We start from the raw sequence: 18,979 nt of genomic DNA, 5'->3' as shown, positions 1-18,979 counted from the left end.
AATAGGAGGTTAATAAAACCTTTACTTACGACAAAAAACTAAAACCAAAATCAGAAAACAAAATCTGAAATTCACCAGAAGATGGGCACTTCTCCACATTTTAAAAGAGTAAAAAGAAATATCCAACTGATATATATAAATGTCCCAATAATTTTTAGCCTATTTGCAAAGTTCCAGAGAGAACCAAGCAATAGCTGACAGAAACTATATATACTAGAATTAAAGAATATTTATAGCTTTCTAATATCTAAGGAAACAATTATGGAAGGTAACAAAAATCATAAAGTGTGTAAGTAAAAATAATGATCCTTAGTTTAAAAGCCAAGACTTCTCTAAGGCATTTAAGCAGATACATTATATGCCCTATATGCATAGGTATTCGGATTTACCTGGCACTCCTGGAAAACAAGATCATGAGCTTAAATTCAACTTTGTATAGTAAAAGGCTGATAGTAAAAGGCAGACCATATAGATAAATAGTTTTCATTCCAAATATATCAGCTTAACTGGGCTCAACACGTGCATTCAGTCTAGAAATTCAATTTTACCATGATGCATTTACTAGATCATAAACAGTATCAATACTGATACCACTAACTTCAGAACTTAGTGTAAGCATTTTCTCTCAGGAGAAACAATGAATAAAGAGAATATTTAAAAATTTTACAAAGTTTCAAACTTCTTAAAACCCTGCTTTCAAGTACTTTTATTAAAAGCAACCATTTTTATTAAAGATATGCTAAATATAAATTAAACCTTTACTATTTGTTAAAATGCATTCCCTAAAAACTTCGGACAACAACTTAGGCCTTAAATAAACTTTGACAGTTTATGGAATGCCTGAGTGTAAGTAATACAAAACATAATCTTTACAATCCAAATTCAACATTAGCTTAGTTTGAGCTTTTACTACAACAGAGTTTTTTCAGCACTGCAGCTGCTTATGATAATCAGTAGCACCACAGTCACCTTTACTGTAACAGTTCATAGGACAGAACAAAAAAGGTAAACATATTCTGTTACAAAGGAGGAAAAGTCATAAAACAGATGTGTTAAACTGAACGTTACACAGTAGGGAGAGTAAACTATAACCCAGCAGAAGCTTAGAACACAGCCTGCAAATCAAATACTCTCTACATGTGCAGGAATCACGCCGAGATCAGTGAAAAGAATCTTCTCAGTGAAAGCTACTTGGTAATCACCATGCAACAGTGCCACCAGCTGTGGACTCTCTCAGTATCCAAGTTTTGGCCCAGAGTGGGCTCTGAAACATTACTGAATAAAATACAAAACAAACCTGGCAACAAGCATCAAGGTATAAGGTGTAAGAAAGGTGCAAGAAAATGAGTCAAAATTCTCGCTATACGTATATTGTTTTTTAGTTTAAAAACAAGACTATTTTAACATTCTAGACCAGGGCCTGGCAAACTTTTTCCTTATATGGCTCTTTGAGCCTTAGTCTCTGTTGCAACTTCCCAATTATGCCATTAGAGGATGGGTTCCCATAAAACTTTATTTGCAAAATCAGGCAGTGGGCTGTATTTGGCCCACAGGTTGTAGTCTGCCAAACCTTGTTCTAGACAATAGTGAAGATACACTGTTCACCTAATTATAATGAATTAATAAGCTAATAGGTTTTTCCCAAGCAGTCTGTCCATGTAATGTTTGCTTTCTCAGGAAAGAACATCATGTAGAAAAATGTAAGTAGGTCATAACAATGATGGAATGCTGTACAGGACCCATGGTGTTTCTTAATACCAGGATTTTACTCTTAACATCTAAATTGTTTCTCAACACGGGATAATCCTCTATAACTGCACAGTTATTTGGACTTTAACATAAACTTTAGGGGAAGAAATAAAACCTTTAAGTAACTGGTACTACTGTATATCTTGCCTATGGGCAGGTCACAGAGTTCTCAGGAATTAAATTTTCAGCACAAATATCTGGAAATAATCTGAAGACTCTGGGTCTTCTGCATTTGATGTATTCTCTTTTCTTTAGTATATGATACATGTTCTAACCATATTCCTAAATTTGGTAGTGCACAGAAGAGAATAATACCAGGAACTTTAAAACAAACAAACAAACAAAAAAACACTATTCCTTGCCTCTATCTGAGAATAGGGCCCAGGATTCCACATTTTTAAAAGATCTCATTTAATTGGTGTTACCCATAAGAATACCTGAGGTTCCCAATTAAAACATTCCAACTGTAATATAAAAAATCTTTTTCTAAAAATCCCTCAACTTTTAAGTTACAGATGCCAAGTGTGAATGAACTCTAAAATGAAAAAAGTAGGCATCAAAAAAAACTTTCTAAAATTTCGAATTTGCTCACAATAAAAACTATTGGTCAAAATTTGGATTTTTTTTTTTAAAAGGAAAATCATGTCCAAATTGTTTGATACCAGTATGGTTTCTGGGTGAGAGAAATGTGTTAAAATTATAGCTGCTCCCATGAAGCATCCAAGGGTGTTAGTTGTATCACTGTGTGTTGTGGCAGCAATCCTTTTCCAGGTAACATCTATGCTGTGTCAGGAAGATTTTTAGAACTAACATATTAACTTGTAGCAGTTAAAAATAATAATAATCAGCTATAAGATAAACCAGGACTGGCTTGTGACAGTACTATTAATATTCCTCTTTAAAGAAATCATTACAACCTTAAAATAAAGATCAGAGTTAATATAATTTACAAACCTAAAATTGAAATTTAGAAAGTATCAGCTTCACATATTTTCTAAAACCAACAGTGTATAACCATATTACTATGGCTTTTGACAATCTTTTAAAGGCTTTCTTCTGGCCAGATACTCCTCCTTTCTCTGTTTCCTTCTTTCTTGCCTCCTCACCTTCCTTAAGGAATGCACTCCCCAAAGCACTTGGCCTCTCCAAACTTCAGTGACACCTCCATGCAAGTTAAGTCCGGAATAACTATCTCTAATCCTAAACTGTTCCACTCAAGTTTTCAAGTGCCTCCTGAAGATCCCATATGGATTATTATTAAAAACAACAAATCAATTGGGTAGCCTACAGAGCCCTGGGAATGTCCACAAATTTTATGTAAAATGCTACATGTATGTGTACATGTGCCCTTTTCTAGAGACAAGGGCCATCACTTTCAGTTTCTCAAATGTATATGCAATCCCAAAGACCATATAAACGCAGATAAGTCATATACTACTAGCATACCGGACCCCCTTGGGATAAATACCAAAGAGTGTATTTTTAATTTTTATTAGGTTTTGTTTTAATTGTGTTATGTTAGTCACCATAAAATACATCATTAGTTTTCAGAGCAGTGTTCCAAGATGCACTGTTTACATACAATACCCAGTGTATTTTTAAAAGGGAAAACAAAGTCCAGATTAAACTGTCTAGGAAAGAACTACTGGTATAGTTAACCTGCCCAAGCAATAGATTCTATAAGCTAGCTAGCATCTTCTAATGCTGTGGATCAGCAAATTCCAGCTTAAGGCCAACTGTTTTTTATAAGAAGTTTTATTGGAACATGACCCTGCCCGTTCATTTACATACTGTCTACAGTTACACTTCTGTGCTACAAAGACAGAGTACTGACAAGAAGCTGTGTAGCTTGCATACCTAAGATATTTACTCTTTCATTCTTTAAGAAGTTTCAGTGACCTCTGGTTTTCTAGATAATCCCTAAATTGATTTTTTAAATCCCACAAAACCACAAAAAACCCTACCTAAACTTGATAATCAAAAGAAAATCTATTTTCTAGTTTTATTTGTAAGCAATACCAGAAACATGTATCAAGCACACATAACTATATTAATGATAGAGTGTGATTTACCTGCCACTGCTGGGCTGCTGTGGAGAGTGTCTGGAATGATCAGAAGGCTCTGACCGTTGGTCAGGTGATCGTGACCGGCTGTGGCGGGGAGGTCTGTCATGTGATCGACCAGAATGATCTGATGCCAGTGACTGAATTTCTGAAATGTCTGTTAGGTAAAAGGGTGCTATTTATTTTCCCATAAAATGATTATAGTAAAATGTAAGGTACTCCAGGGATAAAAAATATAAGCTACTAAATATAATTTCATATAAAACTGATGTTTTAAAGCATTAACTTCATCAACCACTGATAAAAATGGTGAGCTGCCTACAGAAAATACATAGTGACAACATCAATGGACCTTGAAGGCATAGGCTAAGCGAAGTAGTCAGAGAAAGACAAAACAAAACAAAACAACCACAAAAAAACCACAAACCCACAAAACGACCAAACTCACAGAAAAAGAGTTCAGATTTGTGGTTACCAGGAGAGTTGGGGGAGGGGGGTACGGGGAATTAGAGGAAGATGCAAACTTTCAGTTACAAAATAAATGAGCACCAAGGATGTAATGTACAACATAATGACTACAGCTAACAGTGCTATTATGGTATATATAAAGCTATTAAAGAGACTAAATCCTAAGAGTTCTCATCAAAAGGCGAACTTTTTTTGTAATTTTATCTATAGGAGTTAACCAAACATATTATGTTATTGTTTCATGATATACATAAATCAAACCATTATGCTATGCACCTTACTTCCACATGGATATATGCTGATTTTCTCAATAAAACTAGAAAGTAACTAAAAGTAAACCCTCTACCCTCTAATATATATATAAACAATATATATATTTGTAATTCTTAGATTTTGAAGATGTCTGGCTTGTACAGAAGTATTTCACTCAAACACATCAAATCTTCCTACTACTTCATTAGGGTCACTTAAAGGGGCTCTGCGAACAGAACTGTACTCACCATCTCTCTCAGAGGCATTAGCAGAGTGGATACTGTCAGAAAGATCAGGGACGTTCAATAGGGTAGCCCGTTCATCCCTCTGAACTACCATTTTTAACTTGCCTTTAGACCTTTCTATCAATGTCTTTGCATCTGTCAGTGACATATTTTCTGTCACAGTACCATTTATCTGCAAGAGAAAAGAAACGAGGTTGAAAATAAATGAAAAAAAATACAAATGTTAACTTAATGTTATGGAACAGGAATATTTAAATTATCCTTGGCTTGCTGTAAGCAGCAAAATATTCCCTTTATACTTTCCTGTATTATCGAAGTACTCCTCTTCCCCAAAATAATAAAATTTTAATACACTCTTGCTTTGTCAGAAAACCCAAATTAGTATCTCCAAGCCTGTCACTTTCTATTACTTATAAACAAACTAACAAACATTTTAATAATATTTAGCTAGCAAAACACTTATTATGTAAGACTAAATGTATCTACCTACAAAGTAGCTCCTAACAGTGAGTGTTATTCATTTGTAGCGATTAATTTGCCCAGGATGACTCCATGACTAAAGAAAGACATCAATGTTGACATGTAATAACAGACAAACCACTTTTGTCCACTAAAAATGGCAAACCATCCAGTGCCCCGAACATTAGTTTTTAATTTTTTTTTTTTGCAAAATCGCTTTCAACATTAGCAGAAGCTATATGGTTACACTAGAATTTTGTCTTCTATTTCAATTCCTTAAAATGTAAGAACAGGACTATACCTTTAATACAACATCGCCTTCTTGAATATTGCCATCTCTTGCTGCCAAACTATCTTGTGAAATTTCCTTTACAAATATATGGCTGGCCAATCGAAGACCATATTCTGAAAGAATATATTTAAATGTCTTTAGTGTAAAATGCTACGAGACTTAAATAGAGTTTAAAAGCATAAGAGTAATGACCACCTTGAGTTTTTAAGTACAACCAATAATAAGAAATTATTCTTAGCTACCCTGCAAAGATGACATCTCTTCTAATTATCAAAAGTGTGCAAATCAACATGAAAGCAAAGGAAGTTATATGATTCAAGCAAAAGACTGACAGACCTTATTCCATTTTACTCAGAGAAAAAAGCCCTGAATAACAGACCATTTCTTTCTATGTTGTAATAAAACACTAGCTTTTCAGAAGGTTTAATGAATACAATTCTAAAAAATGAACTGCCTGAGGTTGGAAAAACTCTGGAGAGGTTGGCAATTTTACTGATGACTTGTGTTACCAAGCATACACTGTTTTTGTTTTCTCCAATTTCCTAGAGCGAAAGTATTTCCAATCCTACAAACCTCTAACACTGGAGAGACAAATGTAGAGCATTAGGACATAAACTCTGTACTAGTGTTAAGGCTTCAACTAGCTGAGCAGATACAGGCATGAGTTATAAATGCCAGTCTTTTCCTTTCAACATCAAGTATCCAAAAGTAAGGCAACATTGATTCTATCTGTGGGTGAGGAAATGGTCACAGTTGAGGAAGGTACCAGAGTGTCCAGAAAACTGTCCAGGGACCTGCAAAACTATAGAATTCTGTTTGTAAACTACAACAATGACAACAACATAACAACAACAGGAAAAGCACTGCTCCTGGTTTTCTCAGGAGAGAGAAAAGGACAGTGTCGTTCTGCATTAAGGAAGTGGGGGTGGGGGGGGCAAAAAAAAAGATCTTGGGGTTTTTGTTTTTAATATGGGATGGGTAGCAGGTCGGCTAACTCAAACTTCTATAAATTACATCAGAGTTACAGCTTAACTTAAGGCAAATACACAAAGAGCGCTCACAAGCAAGAAAATCACGGTAAAAAAAATAAAATGACTTTTGAGGGGATCTAGGCAGGCAAGTATATGTGTTTAATAAATGGTTTGTTGTATCACAAAAGAATACAGTATTGATGACAAACTTCTCCTTATTTAAGATTAAAAAGTTACAGGGGCACCTGGGTGGCTTGGTCAGTTAAGCATTTGCCTTCAACTCAGGCCATGATCCCAGGGCCTGGGATGTAGCCCTGTGTCAGGCTTCCTGCTCAGTAGGGAGCCTGCTTCTCCCTCTCCCTCTGCTCCTACCCACCCCCATGGGCTTCTCTCACTCTCAAAAAACTGAAGGGAAAAAAAAAAAAAAAAAAAGATTAAAAAGTTATAAATGACCAATAAAGAGATGACTTCAAAATAATCCTCATATATTCATATACTCCAAGTGTTTCCTTAGGTAAATATTAACTATGTGCCAGGCATTGTGGATAAAAAAGCAGCAAATGAGAGATAGTCCCTGCACTCCCTGGCAACCTCCACACGCACTAGGGGCAAATATAAGTGTGAGAGGACAGATAAAGGCAATACAGGGTTTCGTGTCCAGAATGGAGTCTGAGAAGGCCTCCCTAAAGAAGAAATACTAAAGTGGAAATACTACTGAACCAGAAGGATGAGGGTGTGCATGTGTGATTATGTGGGGTGGGGGTAGGTGGTGGGCAGTGGTAGAGACAGGGTGGTTAAAAATAAATGCATCTCTGTGAAAGTGTCTGTGGAACTGACTGGAAGGGATCCAGAGTCTAGTTTTAGAGACTTACTAAGTTCACTTAAGAGGTGAGGGTTGCTCACCAGACCAAAAAATAATAATAGTAACTATTAGAGAATGTGAGTTAACTACGATTATCATGTAAATGATGGCTGTGATAAACTTGATTGTGATCATTTTATAATGTATATGTATATCAAACCATCAAGTTTGTATCTTAAGTGCATAAAATTTTATGTATTTACATACAATGTTAATTACATCTCAATACAGCTGAAAGAAAAAAGATTATGGTAGTTTGGATAAGGGTGCTGGTGATGGAGAAAGGCAGTAGTGGGATGGTTATTTAAGAGTGGTATTTAGGGGCGCCTGCGTGGCTCAGTGGGTTAAGCCACTGCCTTCGGCTCAGGTCATGATCTCAGGGTCCTAGGATAGAGTCCCGCATCGGGCTTTCTGCTCAGCAGGGAGCCTGCTTCCCCCGCCCCCTGCCTGCCTGTATGCCTACTTGGGATCTCTCTCTCTGTCAAATAAATAAAATCTTTGGGGGAAAAAAAAAAAGTGGTATTTAGGAAGTTAGCATGTATCAAGTGGGTACAGGGAAGTGAGGAAAAGAGAGATGTTAAGGATAACTACCATGTTATCCAAACTGGCATGAGAAACCAGGTAGATGGGAATATATTGAACCAGCGACCTCATAAGAAACACAAAAATTTTGAGGAAGATGTGCATTTCTTTCAAGATATACTGAGTTTAAGGAAGCTGAGCTACATGAAACACTGAAGTGAGTATGCCTAAGGGTCAGCTGGCTCACGAAAGTACAGCGGGAGAAATAAGTTTTGCCATCAGCAGCAGATAACTGCGCCAAGGAGTAGATGAGACCACCTGAAGAGGTTATATTGAAGAAAAAAGAGACTCTGGAAGAGAAATCTACCTAAGATCAGAGGGCAGGATGAGGAGAATGAAGTTGAAAGGATACAAAAAGGGGATGGGAGACCCAGAAGGACACAGTATTATCATTCTCTTGAAGCCGAGAGAAGACATTATTTAAAAACACAGGAACTCGAGCTTGCTTCAGCAGCACATATATAAAATACAGGAAGTGGTTAATGCTATGCAAAATGGTGCTGAAAAGGTAAGTAAAATAAAGACTGAAAATTTCTACTGAATTAGTGTGCATGGTTTGGGGAGCAAGGTGAAACAGTTATCAGGCCAGAGAGGGTTGGAAAATGACCACAGCAGGGGTGGAGAGTTTGAGAAGTCTGCTACAGAATAAGGTGGGGAGCAAGAACTAGAAAAGGGTCCGTCAGATGCTGGTAGAGCAGATCAAAGTAAGCCCACATGATATTCTTAGTACAACACCTTTTTACCAAAATGATCAGCCACAGATGATCATTTGAGAGACGTGTCCACAGCAGAAGGATACCACAATCAGATTCATTCTTATGAAATCTGATTCAGGGGAGGCAGCTGGCTTTAGTTTCAAAAATGTTAAAGATGCCCTGCATTACAGAAAGATACCCTAACAGGGGGATCCTTCTTCTTAATGTCTTCATTTAAAAAGTATTCTGTCCCTCCACACACCCCCCACCTCCACCAAGTCCAAGATTTCTTCCTATGGTTATGCCACTACTGATCCTAACAGCTAGGTAAAACACTGATTTTGAGCTTGGTGATGGTATGAAATTTATTAGCATAATTTGTATTTGGCTATCCTAATCAAAAGAAATACAAAATCCAACTACTGGACCATTTATTTGAAGGACTATCTGCTACAACAAAATAATTCAAGAGAAAAATGATGATCCCTGAAGTCTGCTAAACGGGACAAGACCTACGGCAACAGGACATAACAATGAAGATCACAAAAGACAACAAAAGCAAGGATAGGAAGGGATGGCAATTTTACTTCTTACCAAAATTAATGTTAACATTTTCACGTGAAAATGATAAGTGAGTTAGGAGAGAATACCTTCATTTTTCCGGGATTTCACCAACGTGACTTTGGTGGGTTTGGCAGGTTGACTGGAGGCCACAGATCGCCTATCAGACCGTGGGGACAAACTCCTCTCTCTGCTTGCACTTCTATCCCTTGCCCAACTCTTCTCACTCCTTCTACTGACCAGACCGCCACGGCTGCTTCTTGGGTCATGGACTTCCTCATCGTAACTATCTTCTTCATTCTCAGATACCGGTTCAGGATCAGGACGACTAACTGGTATCTGAACTTTCTTCTTCCTCCGAATGGTCTACAAATAAAGTTTACCAAAAAAGCTTACTGATTTCCATATATACTTTCATTTCTAAGAGAAAATAAAATTACAGTTTTCTGGTCCCATATCAATTAAACTAATTATGAATCAGAGAGACACAATATACAACAAATTACTATTTCCATAATGGATGTGTTTTCTGCTCTCGACAGATCTGGTTAAGAACCAAATTTGAAATAGTGAGCCAAATGAAGTCCTTAGTTACTTAATTCAAAAAGATTTTCTAGGTGTAATAATCACCAGCTTAAAAAAGAACTAATAACTGTTGGTGGTTGGAATGAAGGATGGAGCACTATACTCTAGTACCATCAAATATACTGTAGTTGCTACCAAGCAAATTTGTAAGCCCAACTTGACTCCTTTAGATTTTCAGAATCCATCAATATCAAGGCCCACAACTGTCTTACTGAAACTCTTAACAGAGAAATTTACTTTACTTCCACACTAACATTCAACTAAGTCAAGTTGGAGCTAATAACTCTATTATACTTTACCAATACAAACTGCTTTCAGTTTCTGTATCTCTCCAATTTGTAATTTCTCATCTTGGCATAAATCCCTTCTTCTGGCTTTCTTTCCTCAATGACTCTAATAAATGGTTCAATTTTCCCTGTTCATTTATTTCCTTCACTTTCTGTAGGTTCAAGATCTTCAAACATTACCTGATAGAGTGGCCTCTTAATCCCTGGACTGTGTGCAACTCACCTTCTCACTCTGATATACCCAGGATCTCATCAGATATCTGTAAGATCTTCTTGGGTTAACATTCCTTGTCTTCTACTTTTGATGCTTTGATCTACTGAAACTTTTCAATTCCCATCTTCTTTTGGACTCCTTTCTCTCCTATTCTCCCAGTCCATTAATTCCTTCCTGGTTTCACCTGCCTTGCTCTCAAGTTTTCATGGAATGTCATGCTGTGATATTTAAAGGACTTTCTCTTTTTTTTTTTTTTTTTTTTAAAGATTTTATTTATTTATTTGACAGAGAAAAATCACAAGTAGTCGGAGAGGCAGGCAGAGAGAGGGAGGGAAGCAGGCTCCCTGCTGAGCAGAGAGCCCGATGCGGGACTCGATCCCAGGACCCTGAGATCATGACCTGAGCCGAAGGCAGCGGCTTAACCCACTGAGCCACCCAGGCGCCCTAAAGGACTTTCTCTTGACCTCTCAATCACCTGCTATGAAAAACTCCAGTCCTGTATTACCTTTACCTTCAGATGGCTGTTTTTCCACACTTTGCTGAGTAGGTCCTCCATAAATTCATTTTATTTGACAGAATTCTTTTGCTTGCTCAGTACTCCTTTCCTCTACCTCTTGCCTCTCTATGGAATTTGCTAACATGGGTATTCCAAAACCATTCTCCAAGATCCCAGTCGCTTAGCCTGACTCACAGAGATCAGTGCCACTTTACTTCCCTTATACTCCTACATTTTTTCAGTATCTCACTTATTTATTCATTTCTTCCTTTGGGGCTCAAAGACCAAGCTGATCCTCTTCCTGGATGAATGAAATCCTCCCATATGAGCTCTTATTCTTATCCCTACCCACCTCCAACAACTTCTTAATCAGTAACAACCCCTGAAGGTACTTATAACTTTCATGTCTCCCTCAAATTTGTTCTCTGCCTACTATTCATCTGCTAATTAATCCTCTATTCCTCTGTCTTATTACACATTTCCAAGTTATCCTATCTCTTCCCTTTGTGGCTAATTTTCTTCAAAGAGCTGCTCTAACACTTAATACTGCTTGCTGCTCCTTTCTACTACCAAGGATAATCAGAGAAGGCCGTTCTGAGGAAACAACACTGAAGCTGAAGAAGCAGCAAAATTCCAGTACATGAAAAGAGACAGGTCAGTTCCCTGTTAGGAACTGAGAGAAGACTGTCTGTCTTTCCTCCCTCTGTGCCCCATAGCTCAGGCCCTTATCCAGTAACACTTACTATAAAACATTCTTAACCGACTCTCTGCATTTTAGCCACACCTCTACTTCAAGCTCCAACAAACTATTTTAGAAGTAATACTTCTGCAGTGTTACTTTTTTAAATCTTTAATTCCTCCCTAGCAATATACAAACAAAAAAAAGTAACCAGATAAGGACTAGGAGATTTCCATGTCTCCCTTCAAGAGAGTGCCTGCCACCGCTGTAAAATTGACCGCATCTGAAACTACTCTCAATCTCCAATGTGCATTATGGTTATGATTGTGTATATCCATCTAACCTGTCAAGATTCAGGTTTCTGGGAGAAGGTCCTTGCCATGCATTTTAACTATACATTTAATGAAGTATTTGCAACCAGTTAATTGCTGAACTTACTGATAAATATCCAATCCTGTTATAATTCTCTATGTTAATGGTTGTACACTTACAGAAGATATTTAGCAGGTTTGACAATTATGCTTGCTTGATTTTATCACTGAAAATTTTGTAAGAGAAATTTGGGGGGAAATGCCTACTTCAAAACAGTTTTGCTAAATTAAAGATTCAAATGTAAAATAAAACAATGAAATCCTGTAAGTACTAGAATAAAGTGCAGGATATATACTTCTATAACTCTGATAAGGTAAAGGGGTTTATAAGCCTGACAGCAAAGATGGAACCAACCAAGTGAACATCTGACAGATTCGACAACGTAAAAATGAAGGCATTTCAGTATTGAAACAAAATGACATAAAACAACCCCCCAATCACCATAAACAACTTAACTCAGAAAAGCATATGGGGAAACAATACATGTAGTATATATGACATAAGACTAACCATCCTAATATATACAGCTCTCTAGTATGACAATTATCACCATAAAGATGCAAAAGAATAAGCAAAAAAGAAACATAAACGGGCAATATATACACAATGGGATAAACTCATTTGTACTATAAAATATTTCACTTGAAATACTATGTTCAGTCTGTTTGGCAAGGATTTAAAAACTGTTGATAAAACTGGACTTACAATAGCCTACTGGCTTTCTGAAGGGCACTGGCAATACATACATCAAGTCATTCATGCCTTCTGGCCACTCCTAAGATGTTATTCCTAAACAGGAACTGAGTAGGTAGGTAGAAACACAATGATCTTCAACACAGTATTGTTTTAATACCTGTAGAAACTGGATGCTGAAATGCCCACCCATGAATGGGTTAGGTAAGTAGCCCCATGGAGATATACTGAAGTGCTCAAAGAGGTCATCTTTAGGAGATGTCTCTGCCCAGTCATTTACTTCATAATGCTTTTTTAGGATAGTCAGAATTTTAATAAAAATTATACATGCTCACTGTGTCATAAACTATTTCTATCTTCACATTGTTAAATCTAAATTAGCCTACTTATGGCAGTTACATTATCCAGTAAAGTTCTAACATTTTAGTTCAACAGAAAAGAAATAATTTATTTGCTTAATAGCCAAGGAGCTCTTAGTTTATGGAAAGATAATCATAAACAACCAACCACCCCAATGTAAGAGCACAGGGAAGAAAACTGGGGTCAGGGAAAGAGGAAGTGGTTATTCAGAACTGGAAAAAAAAAATTAAATAAGGAAAAACAATGTATATATGATCTTGAGGTTCTGGACATGACTGGGGATGAATTAAGAAAGCCGCCCCACAATGAAAGACCACAATCTAAGACACAGGTTTTATTTCAAAAGTCATATGGCAATGATAAACTTAACAAAGTAAGATATGAGCCAATCGCTTCAAATGTAGAAATGAACAACAGCTCTCTGCTGATTAAAACACCCTTCTACTCAATCCCCCTATAACCTCTCCCTATAAAGCAAAAAAAGACTTGCCCAACCTTCCTAAATTCTGCCTGTCCAACTCATGTAGCTAATTAAGTATACTTAGAGCAAAATCTATCCCTGAGCTGCCCCAAATCCTTTTCCTATTTCAAATACATTACAGGTTTTGGACCTACTTCTTACAAAATAATTTCTATTGGGAAAAGTCTGAGGTGTAGGAATACAACTTTCTTAGATGCATTATTGATGTGGAGTATGTAAGTTGAATATTTTGCATGCCAACAACAACAACAACAACAAAAAAACCCAGCTCAACATTTCAGGAGAACAGGGAGCTTAAAAAGTTGGGGTTATAAGCGAAGCTCACAACCTCATGTATAAGTGAGAAAAACCCAATTTACCTAAGGTGCTCACCTTGGAATGTGAAACTGAAAAACACTATAAATAATAATAACAATGCTAAGGATCAGCAGCTAAGGCAAGAATGCTAAAACTGACTCAGTTTTAAGATAAGCAATTATAAACATTAGCAATTTGCTTCCATAAACACTATAATCTCATGTTCTAAAAACTGTTTAAAAACTCTACCACCCACTAACCAGTATGTATACGAACTATGATTTTAAAATGACATTACAGTTGTAAATATATAATTAAAATGAAGTTGTGAAAATATATAACTCAAAAGATGATGTCTGTCATTTGGAATGCCGTAACTCAAGAGTGGGTATACTGCGATTTGAGAAAACTCTCACCTCACCAGCATTAACACTGGTGTGGAAATAAACCATATGTCAAGCAGCCTACACAAGAGAAGAGGGCCTAGCAACTGTGCACAGTCTTAGCACAGTCTCAGGGAATACACCTTCTAGATCTCACCCAATCCCTAAGGTCCAAACATAATGTAGGCCTTCCTTTCACACCCTCTCCCTTCCACTGGGGCCACTGTGGTTCTGAGTGTCTGCTATGAAGTAGAAAAGTTCTCAGTAGCCAAGGCAGGGCAAACCACCTAGCTGCCTACTCTGGCTCTTCTTCCTGCCCTGTATACCTGATCTAAAGCCTCAAAGCAGTGCCTTTATCAGTCCTTTCAGAAGCTAGAGGGGCAAAAACGTGGGGAAGGAGCAAAGTGGGTAAAAGAAACAGCTAATATGCTCCTAAATATATATAATTTTAAATAGGACTTTTACATTAAATCCATTTTGTGCCACACTGGCTTAGTTTTACCTGTTATTTGAAGCCAGTTATTAAGAGTTAACTGAACTTCTTTTCCCTTATTAAAAAAAAAAAAAAAAAAAAAGACTTTTAGAGAAATAATGAAATAGAAGACAGTTCCAGCTATATACTAAAACAGTAACATTAAAATGCACCCTGAACAACCCTACAATGAAAATCTTACCACTTTCTCTCTCCTCAAACTGTATCAGAATAACAAGGAAAGTGGTTGATGATGTATATGTTCAAGGGACAATGTAAAACTTGCCCATTAAACAAATCCTGTAACAGAAAACAGGGCTAAATATTTCTAACAGACTACCATGCCAAGATTCAATCTAACATAAGTACTTTAAAAAGAAGGAAACATTAAGCCATAAAAAGGTGACCATTCAATCACCCCCCACCTTTCCTCTTCAATCAAATAAATAAATAAATACTAGATAATAAATAAATAAATAAATCCTAGTACCTAAATTTTGAGAAAATATACACACAGTGATAAAACACATCGCCAGTTATTAGAAAAAACACTCTTGTAAGTTAACTTTAGAACTACTGATCCAGTTTTCATTTTCTTAAAGGGTTAAGATGAACTTAAAAGACCAGAAACGTATCAACCCTAATGTTGATACTTTTGCTAAATTAAAGGTAAAAGATACTTACAATTTTTGCATTCTTCCCACTTTTCCTTAGTTGTTGAACAGCAAAGGCATGTTCAACATTATCCATTGAAACTCCGTTAACCATTGCAACTCGGTCATTTTCCCTAAGGAAAATAAGGTCACCAAAATAACAAGTTAGAAAAAAAACATACAGACAGGTTTGTGAATACATTTTCAAGATGGGTTCTTCCACAAAAATATTTCAATTATAGGCTAATCTATTTGTCTTCAGATCAATGATACAATAATGTCAAATAACTTTCTGATTTCCTATAACATTTAGAAACTAACCTCAGGCCATTAATGTTTTTAAATCATTAATAAAATGTTTTTACAAAAGAGTGAACAGGTACCACAACAAAAAATAATTTTTGGTGGTACAATTAGAGGACATTAAATGATACATGTTATATAGCTGGGAAAAGTATTCCCTTTTTAAAAAGCAGTCTTTCTCCTTCCAGTTTTCTTTCAATCTTTCTGACCACAGCTCACTTTTTGCTAGGTAGCATATCTTCCTTCTCTCTTTCCCTTGTTTATCTTAACTGAACAATAAGGACAAGATTAACAGTGAGCTGTTCCTGAAGGCTAAATTCCACCCCAAACTGTCTAACAAGTTTTCTCTTCATCTTTATTTTTACAGTAATCACCCATTTAAGGTAAGGGATACTAGCTTTCCATTTATGGTATCTCTATTATCTCTAAGTAGAAATGTATGTTAATTTAAGGAAATCCCTAGCAGAATTCGCCAGTGACTGAGGGCAGGAACAGTGCTTGTAACCAAGTACTAAAAGAAATGTGCTTACTGTAGCTGTCCTTCAGCAGGTCCCCCTTTCAGCACATCTGAAATTACTATGGAAGTTTCCCCACTCTGAAAATGAGGGTTGTCTCTTCCACCAGATATTGCAATTCCAAATCCAAATCCAGGAGCCTAAAGTAATAATTATGGAAAAACACTCCTATTACGAAAAATAATTGTTCACTGTATGATACAATCTAAAAAAGTTTAAGTATAAAAATTACCATCTTATTACATCTATGATTCAAACACTTGCTTGTATGATACATATCAGAATGATCTATACTGATATGGGAATGCATACTCTAATAAATTAAATGCTGGACATAAAAGATTATTAAAATTTGCTGATTCCAATGTTTTCTAAGTATTAAAACATATTTTAAAATTCTGAACACTACAATCCTGCATTTACTTTTATCATAAGAGCTCTTGAAGGTATTGGCAATGCACTAGTGTTAGCATCACAAAACTGGCAAATAATTTATAGAATGAATACTTAATTAGTATAAACATCTGATGCCACCTTGTATAATAAATATCAATAAGCTGTGAAAATCAAATATGTTATTTCAACATCCTTCAACTATGCTAAAAATCTCTTTAGAAGTAATACATTATAAGAATATCTTATATGCACATTGCATAGAACAGAAAGTAGAACCATATCAAACCGTTTAAAAAACATTTTTAATGGGGCACCTGGGTGGCTCAGTTGTTAATCATCTGCCTTCAGCTCAGAGCATAATCCCAGGGTCTGAGATCCAGCCCCAGCTCTGTGAGAAGCCTTCTTCTCCCTCCCCCAATCCCCCTGCTGTGTTCCCTCTCTGGCTCTGTCAAATAAATAAAATCTTTAAATAAATAAATAAATAATATTTTTAATTAAAGAAAATAATAAACTATATACTTCTAAATGACCTGAAAATCTTAATCACAATGACTGAGGGCAGACCAATACAAAGAAAACTGAAAATATTCCCAAGTTAAAAAATTACTAAACTCATATCTTCCTAAAATACAAGAATAAATCACTACATAAAACCATTCCCTTAGTATAACTCAAAACTGACAATATCCAAATTACAAAACAGAAACAGGCCTAAAATTTCAAAAATATGATTAGAAAGAAACAACTGTTGGCACAGAATTGGGAAATACGAGAAACTACTTTACAGAACAAATTCAAATACATTTGAAAACCCTGATGAACCAGGGACACCTGGGTGGCTCAGTCAGTTAAGCATCTGCCTTCCACTCAGGTCATGATCCCAGGGTACTGGAATCCAGCCAGGCAGCGGGGTCCCTGCTCATCAGCAGGGAGTCTGCTTCTTCCTCTGCTTCTTTCCCCCACTTGTGTGCACACATGCTCTCTCAAATAAGTAAGATCTTTTTTAAAAAGGGTGGAGGGAAGAAAAAGAAAATCCAGATGAACCAGATTACTGAAATGACTCAGAAATTAAAAATGCAATTTAAACAACACAATTTCTGGAAATGAAATAGAGAAAATTATCCCACAAAAAAAGCACCAGCCACAGATGATTTCACAGGCAAATTCTACCAAGACATCATTGTCCAGGTAGCCTCAAAGCCTCATAAACTGTTCCAAAGCACTGAAAATGAAGAAAAGCTTCTAAACTTTTCTATAAAGCAACTATAATACTGACATCTAAATGATAGTGACTGTCTATAAAGACAGAGCCCCACTCCAAATATTAAAGCCCAAAATGATTTCTATATAACTATACAAAAAGTATTAAGCAAAAAAAAAGAGGAAACAGAGGGCTACTTCTGACAAATACTCCATGACAAAAGGATTTATTACAAGAATGCAAGATTGATGTATAAGGAAATTCACTGGTATCATACACATATCCTATTACTAAATCTAAAGGAAAAAAAATTCTATGATTATATCCACAGACTTTAAAAAGGACTTTGACAAAATCCAACAGTTACTATTAAAGAAATTTTTTAAAAAATACAAGAGAATTCAATCTGTTGTGATAGTTGCTTTTTATTAAAATATGTGAAGAAAATCCAGCTTCACATACATACACAGTTAAAAAAAAAAAAAAAAAAAAAAAGGAAGCAGCCCTTTTAGGTTATTCTGGATATTCATGTTTGATTTTATACCAAAACTTGGTGTGAGCTTCCTAACAGCTGCAATGTACAATCTGAAACATACCAATGAATTTTTTGTACTCAAATACCCATTGGCAGGTTTTGCACTTCCAATGGGTATTTTTAACCATTACTGGTTTTATAATAGCATGCCTTGGTCATGTGAAAAATACTTGGGCAAATCTTTGAAAGGATAACATATTTCATTATATATATTTTTTTAATTCTGTATTGTGGTGCCTGGGTGGACTTTGGAACGTCTGACTTTGGCTCAGGGTCATGATCTCAGGGTCCTGGGATGGAGCCTCCCATAGCTCTGGGCTCAGCAGGAGTCTGCTTGTCCTTCTGTCCCTCCCCACCCCTCTACCCCGCACTGCTCACACTCTCACACTCTCTCTCAAATTCTCAAGTAAATAAAATCACAAAAAAATAAAAATAAAGATTGTGTATTAATATCATCACCAATCTCATCAAAATCTGTAAGTACTGAAAAGCTACTGGCTCATGGTAGCAGGTGAAAGCTTTCCAAATGTTAGTTTTTGCTTTAAATTCAATTTTCTTTATTGGCAACAAATACATCAGAATTGCTTTCCCTGAAGCAACAGGTACTCATTCATTTGAGAAAAATGTCTGTCAAATATTCAACTCTGGATAACCATATCTTCCTTCAGGTAAACATCGTGTTACACACACAGACATATGCACAACTCGTTTCCAAGTCAAACAATCACAAAAGTACTTCAGTATAAAGTGTCTTATGCATATATACTATTTCAATGAGTAATTTAAAAACTGTACTCAAAAGCTGAGATGCAGTAAAACTAAAACTAATAATTTTTATTGCTTCGAATCATTCAGAAA

The 18,979-nt window shown here is 36.1% G+C and overlaps 1 protein-coding gene across 7 annotated transcripts in view; it reads right to left on the bottom strand.

Annotated features, from left to right (window-relative positions):
• Window positions 1-18,979, bottom strand: part of TJP1 (tight junction protein 1) — a 241,608-nt gene that overhangs the window by 46,686 nt on the left and 175,943 nt on the right. For all 7 annotated transcript variants that reach the window (XM_032342229.1, XM_032342230.1, XM_032342231.1 and 4 more), the window contains 6 exons: window positions 16,005-16,129; window positions 15,203-15,305; window positions 9,289-9,565; window positions 5,538-5,641; window positions 4,781-4,949; window positions 3,822-3,969 (listed from right to left, as the gene is read on the bottom strand). In XM_032342229.1, the coding sequence (XP_032198120.1) occupies window positions 3,822-3,969; window positions 4,781-4,949; window positions 5,538-5,641; window positions 9,289-9,565; window positions 15,203-15,305; window positions 16,005-16,129 (926 nt within the window). The remainder of the gene's footprint in view (window positions 1-3,821; window positions 3,970-4,780; window positions 4,950-5,537; window positions 5,642-9,288; window positions 9,566-15,202; window positions 15,306-16,004; window positions 16,130-18,979) is intronic.

The sequence above is a fragment of the Mustela erminea genome, chromosome 5, assembly GCF_009829155.1.
Source record: "Mustela erminea isolate mMusErm1 chromosome 5, mMusErm1.Pri, whole genome shotgun sequence".
Classification (NCBI taxonomy): domain Eukaryota; kingdom Metazoa; phylum Chordata; class Mammalia; order Carnivora; family Mustelidae; genus Mustela; species Mustela erminea.
Note: the sequence above shows the minus strand (reverse complement) of the source record. Positions and strands in the feature narration are given on the sequence as shown.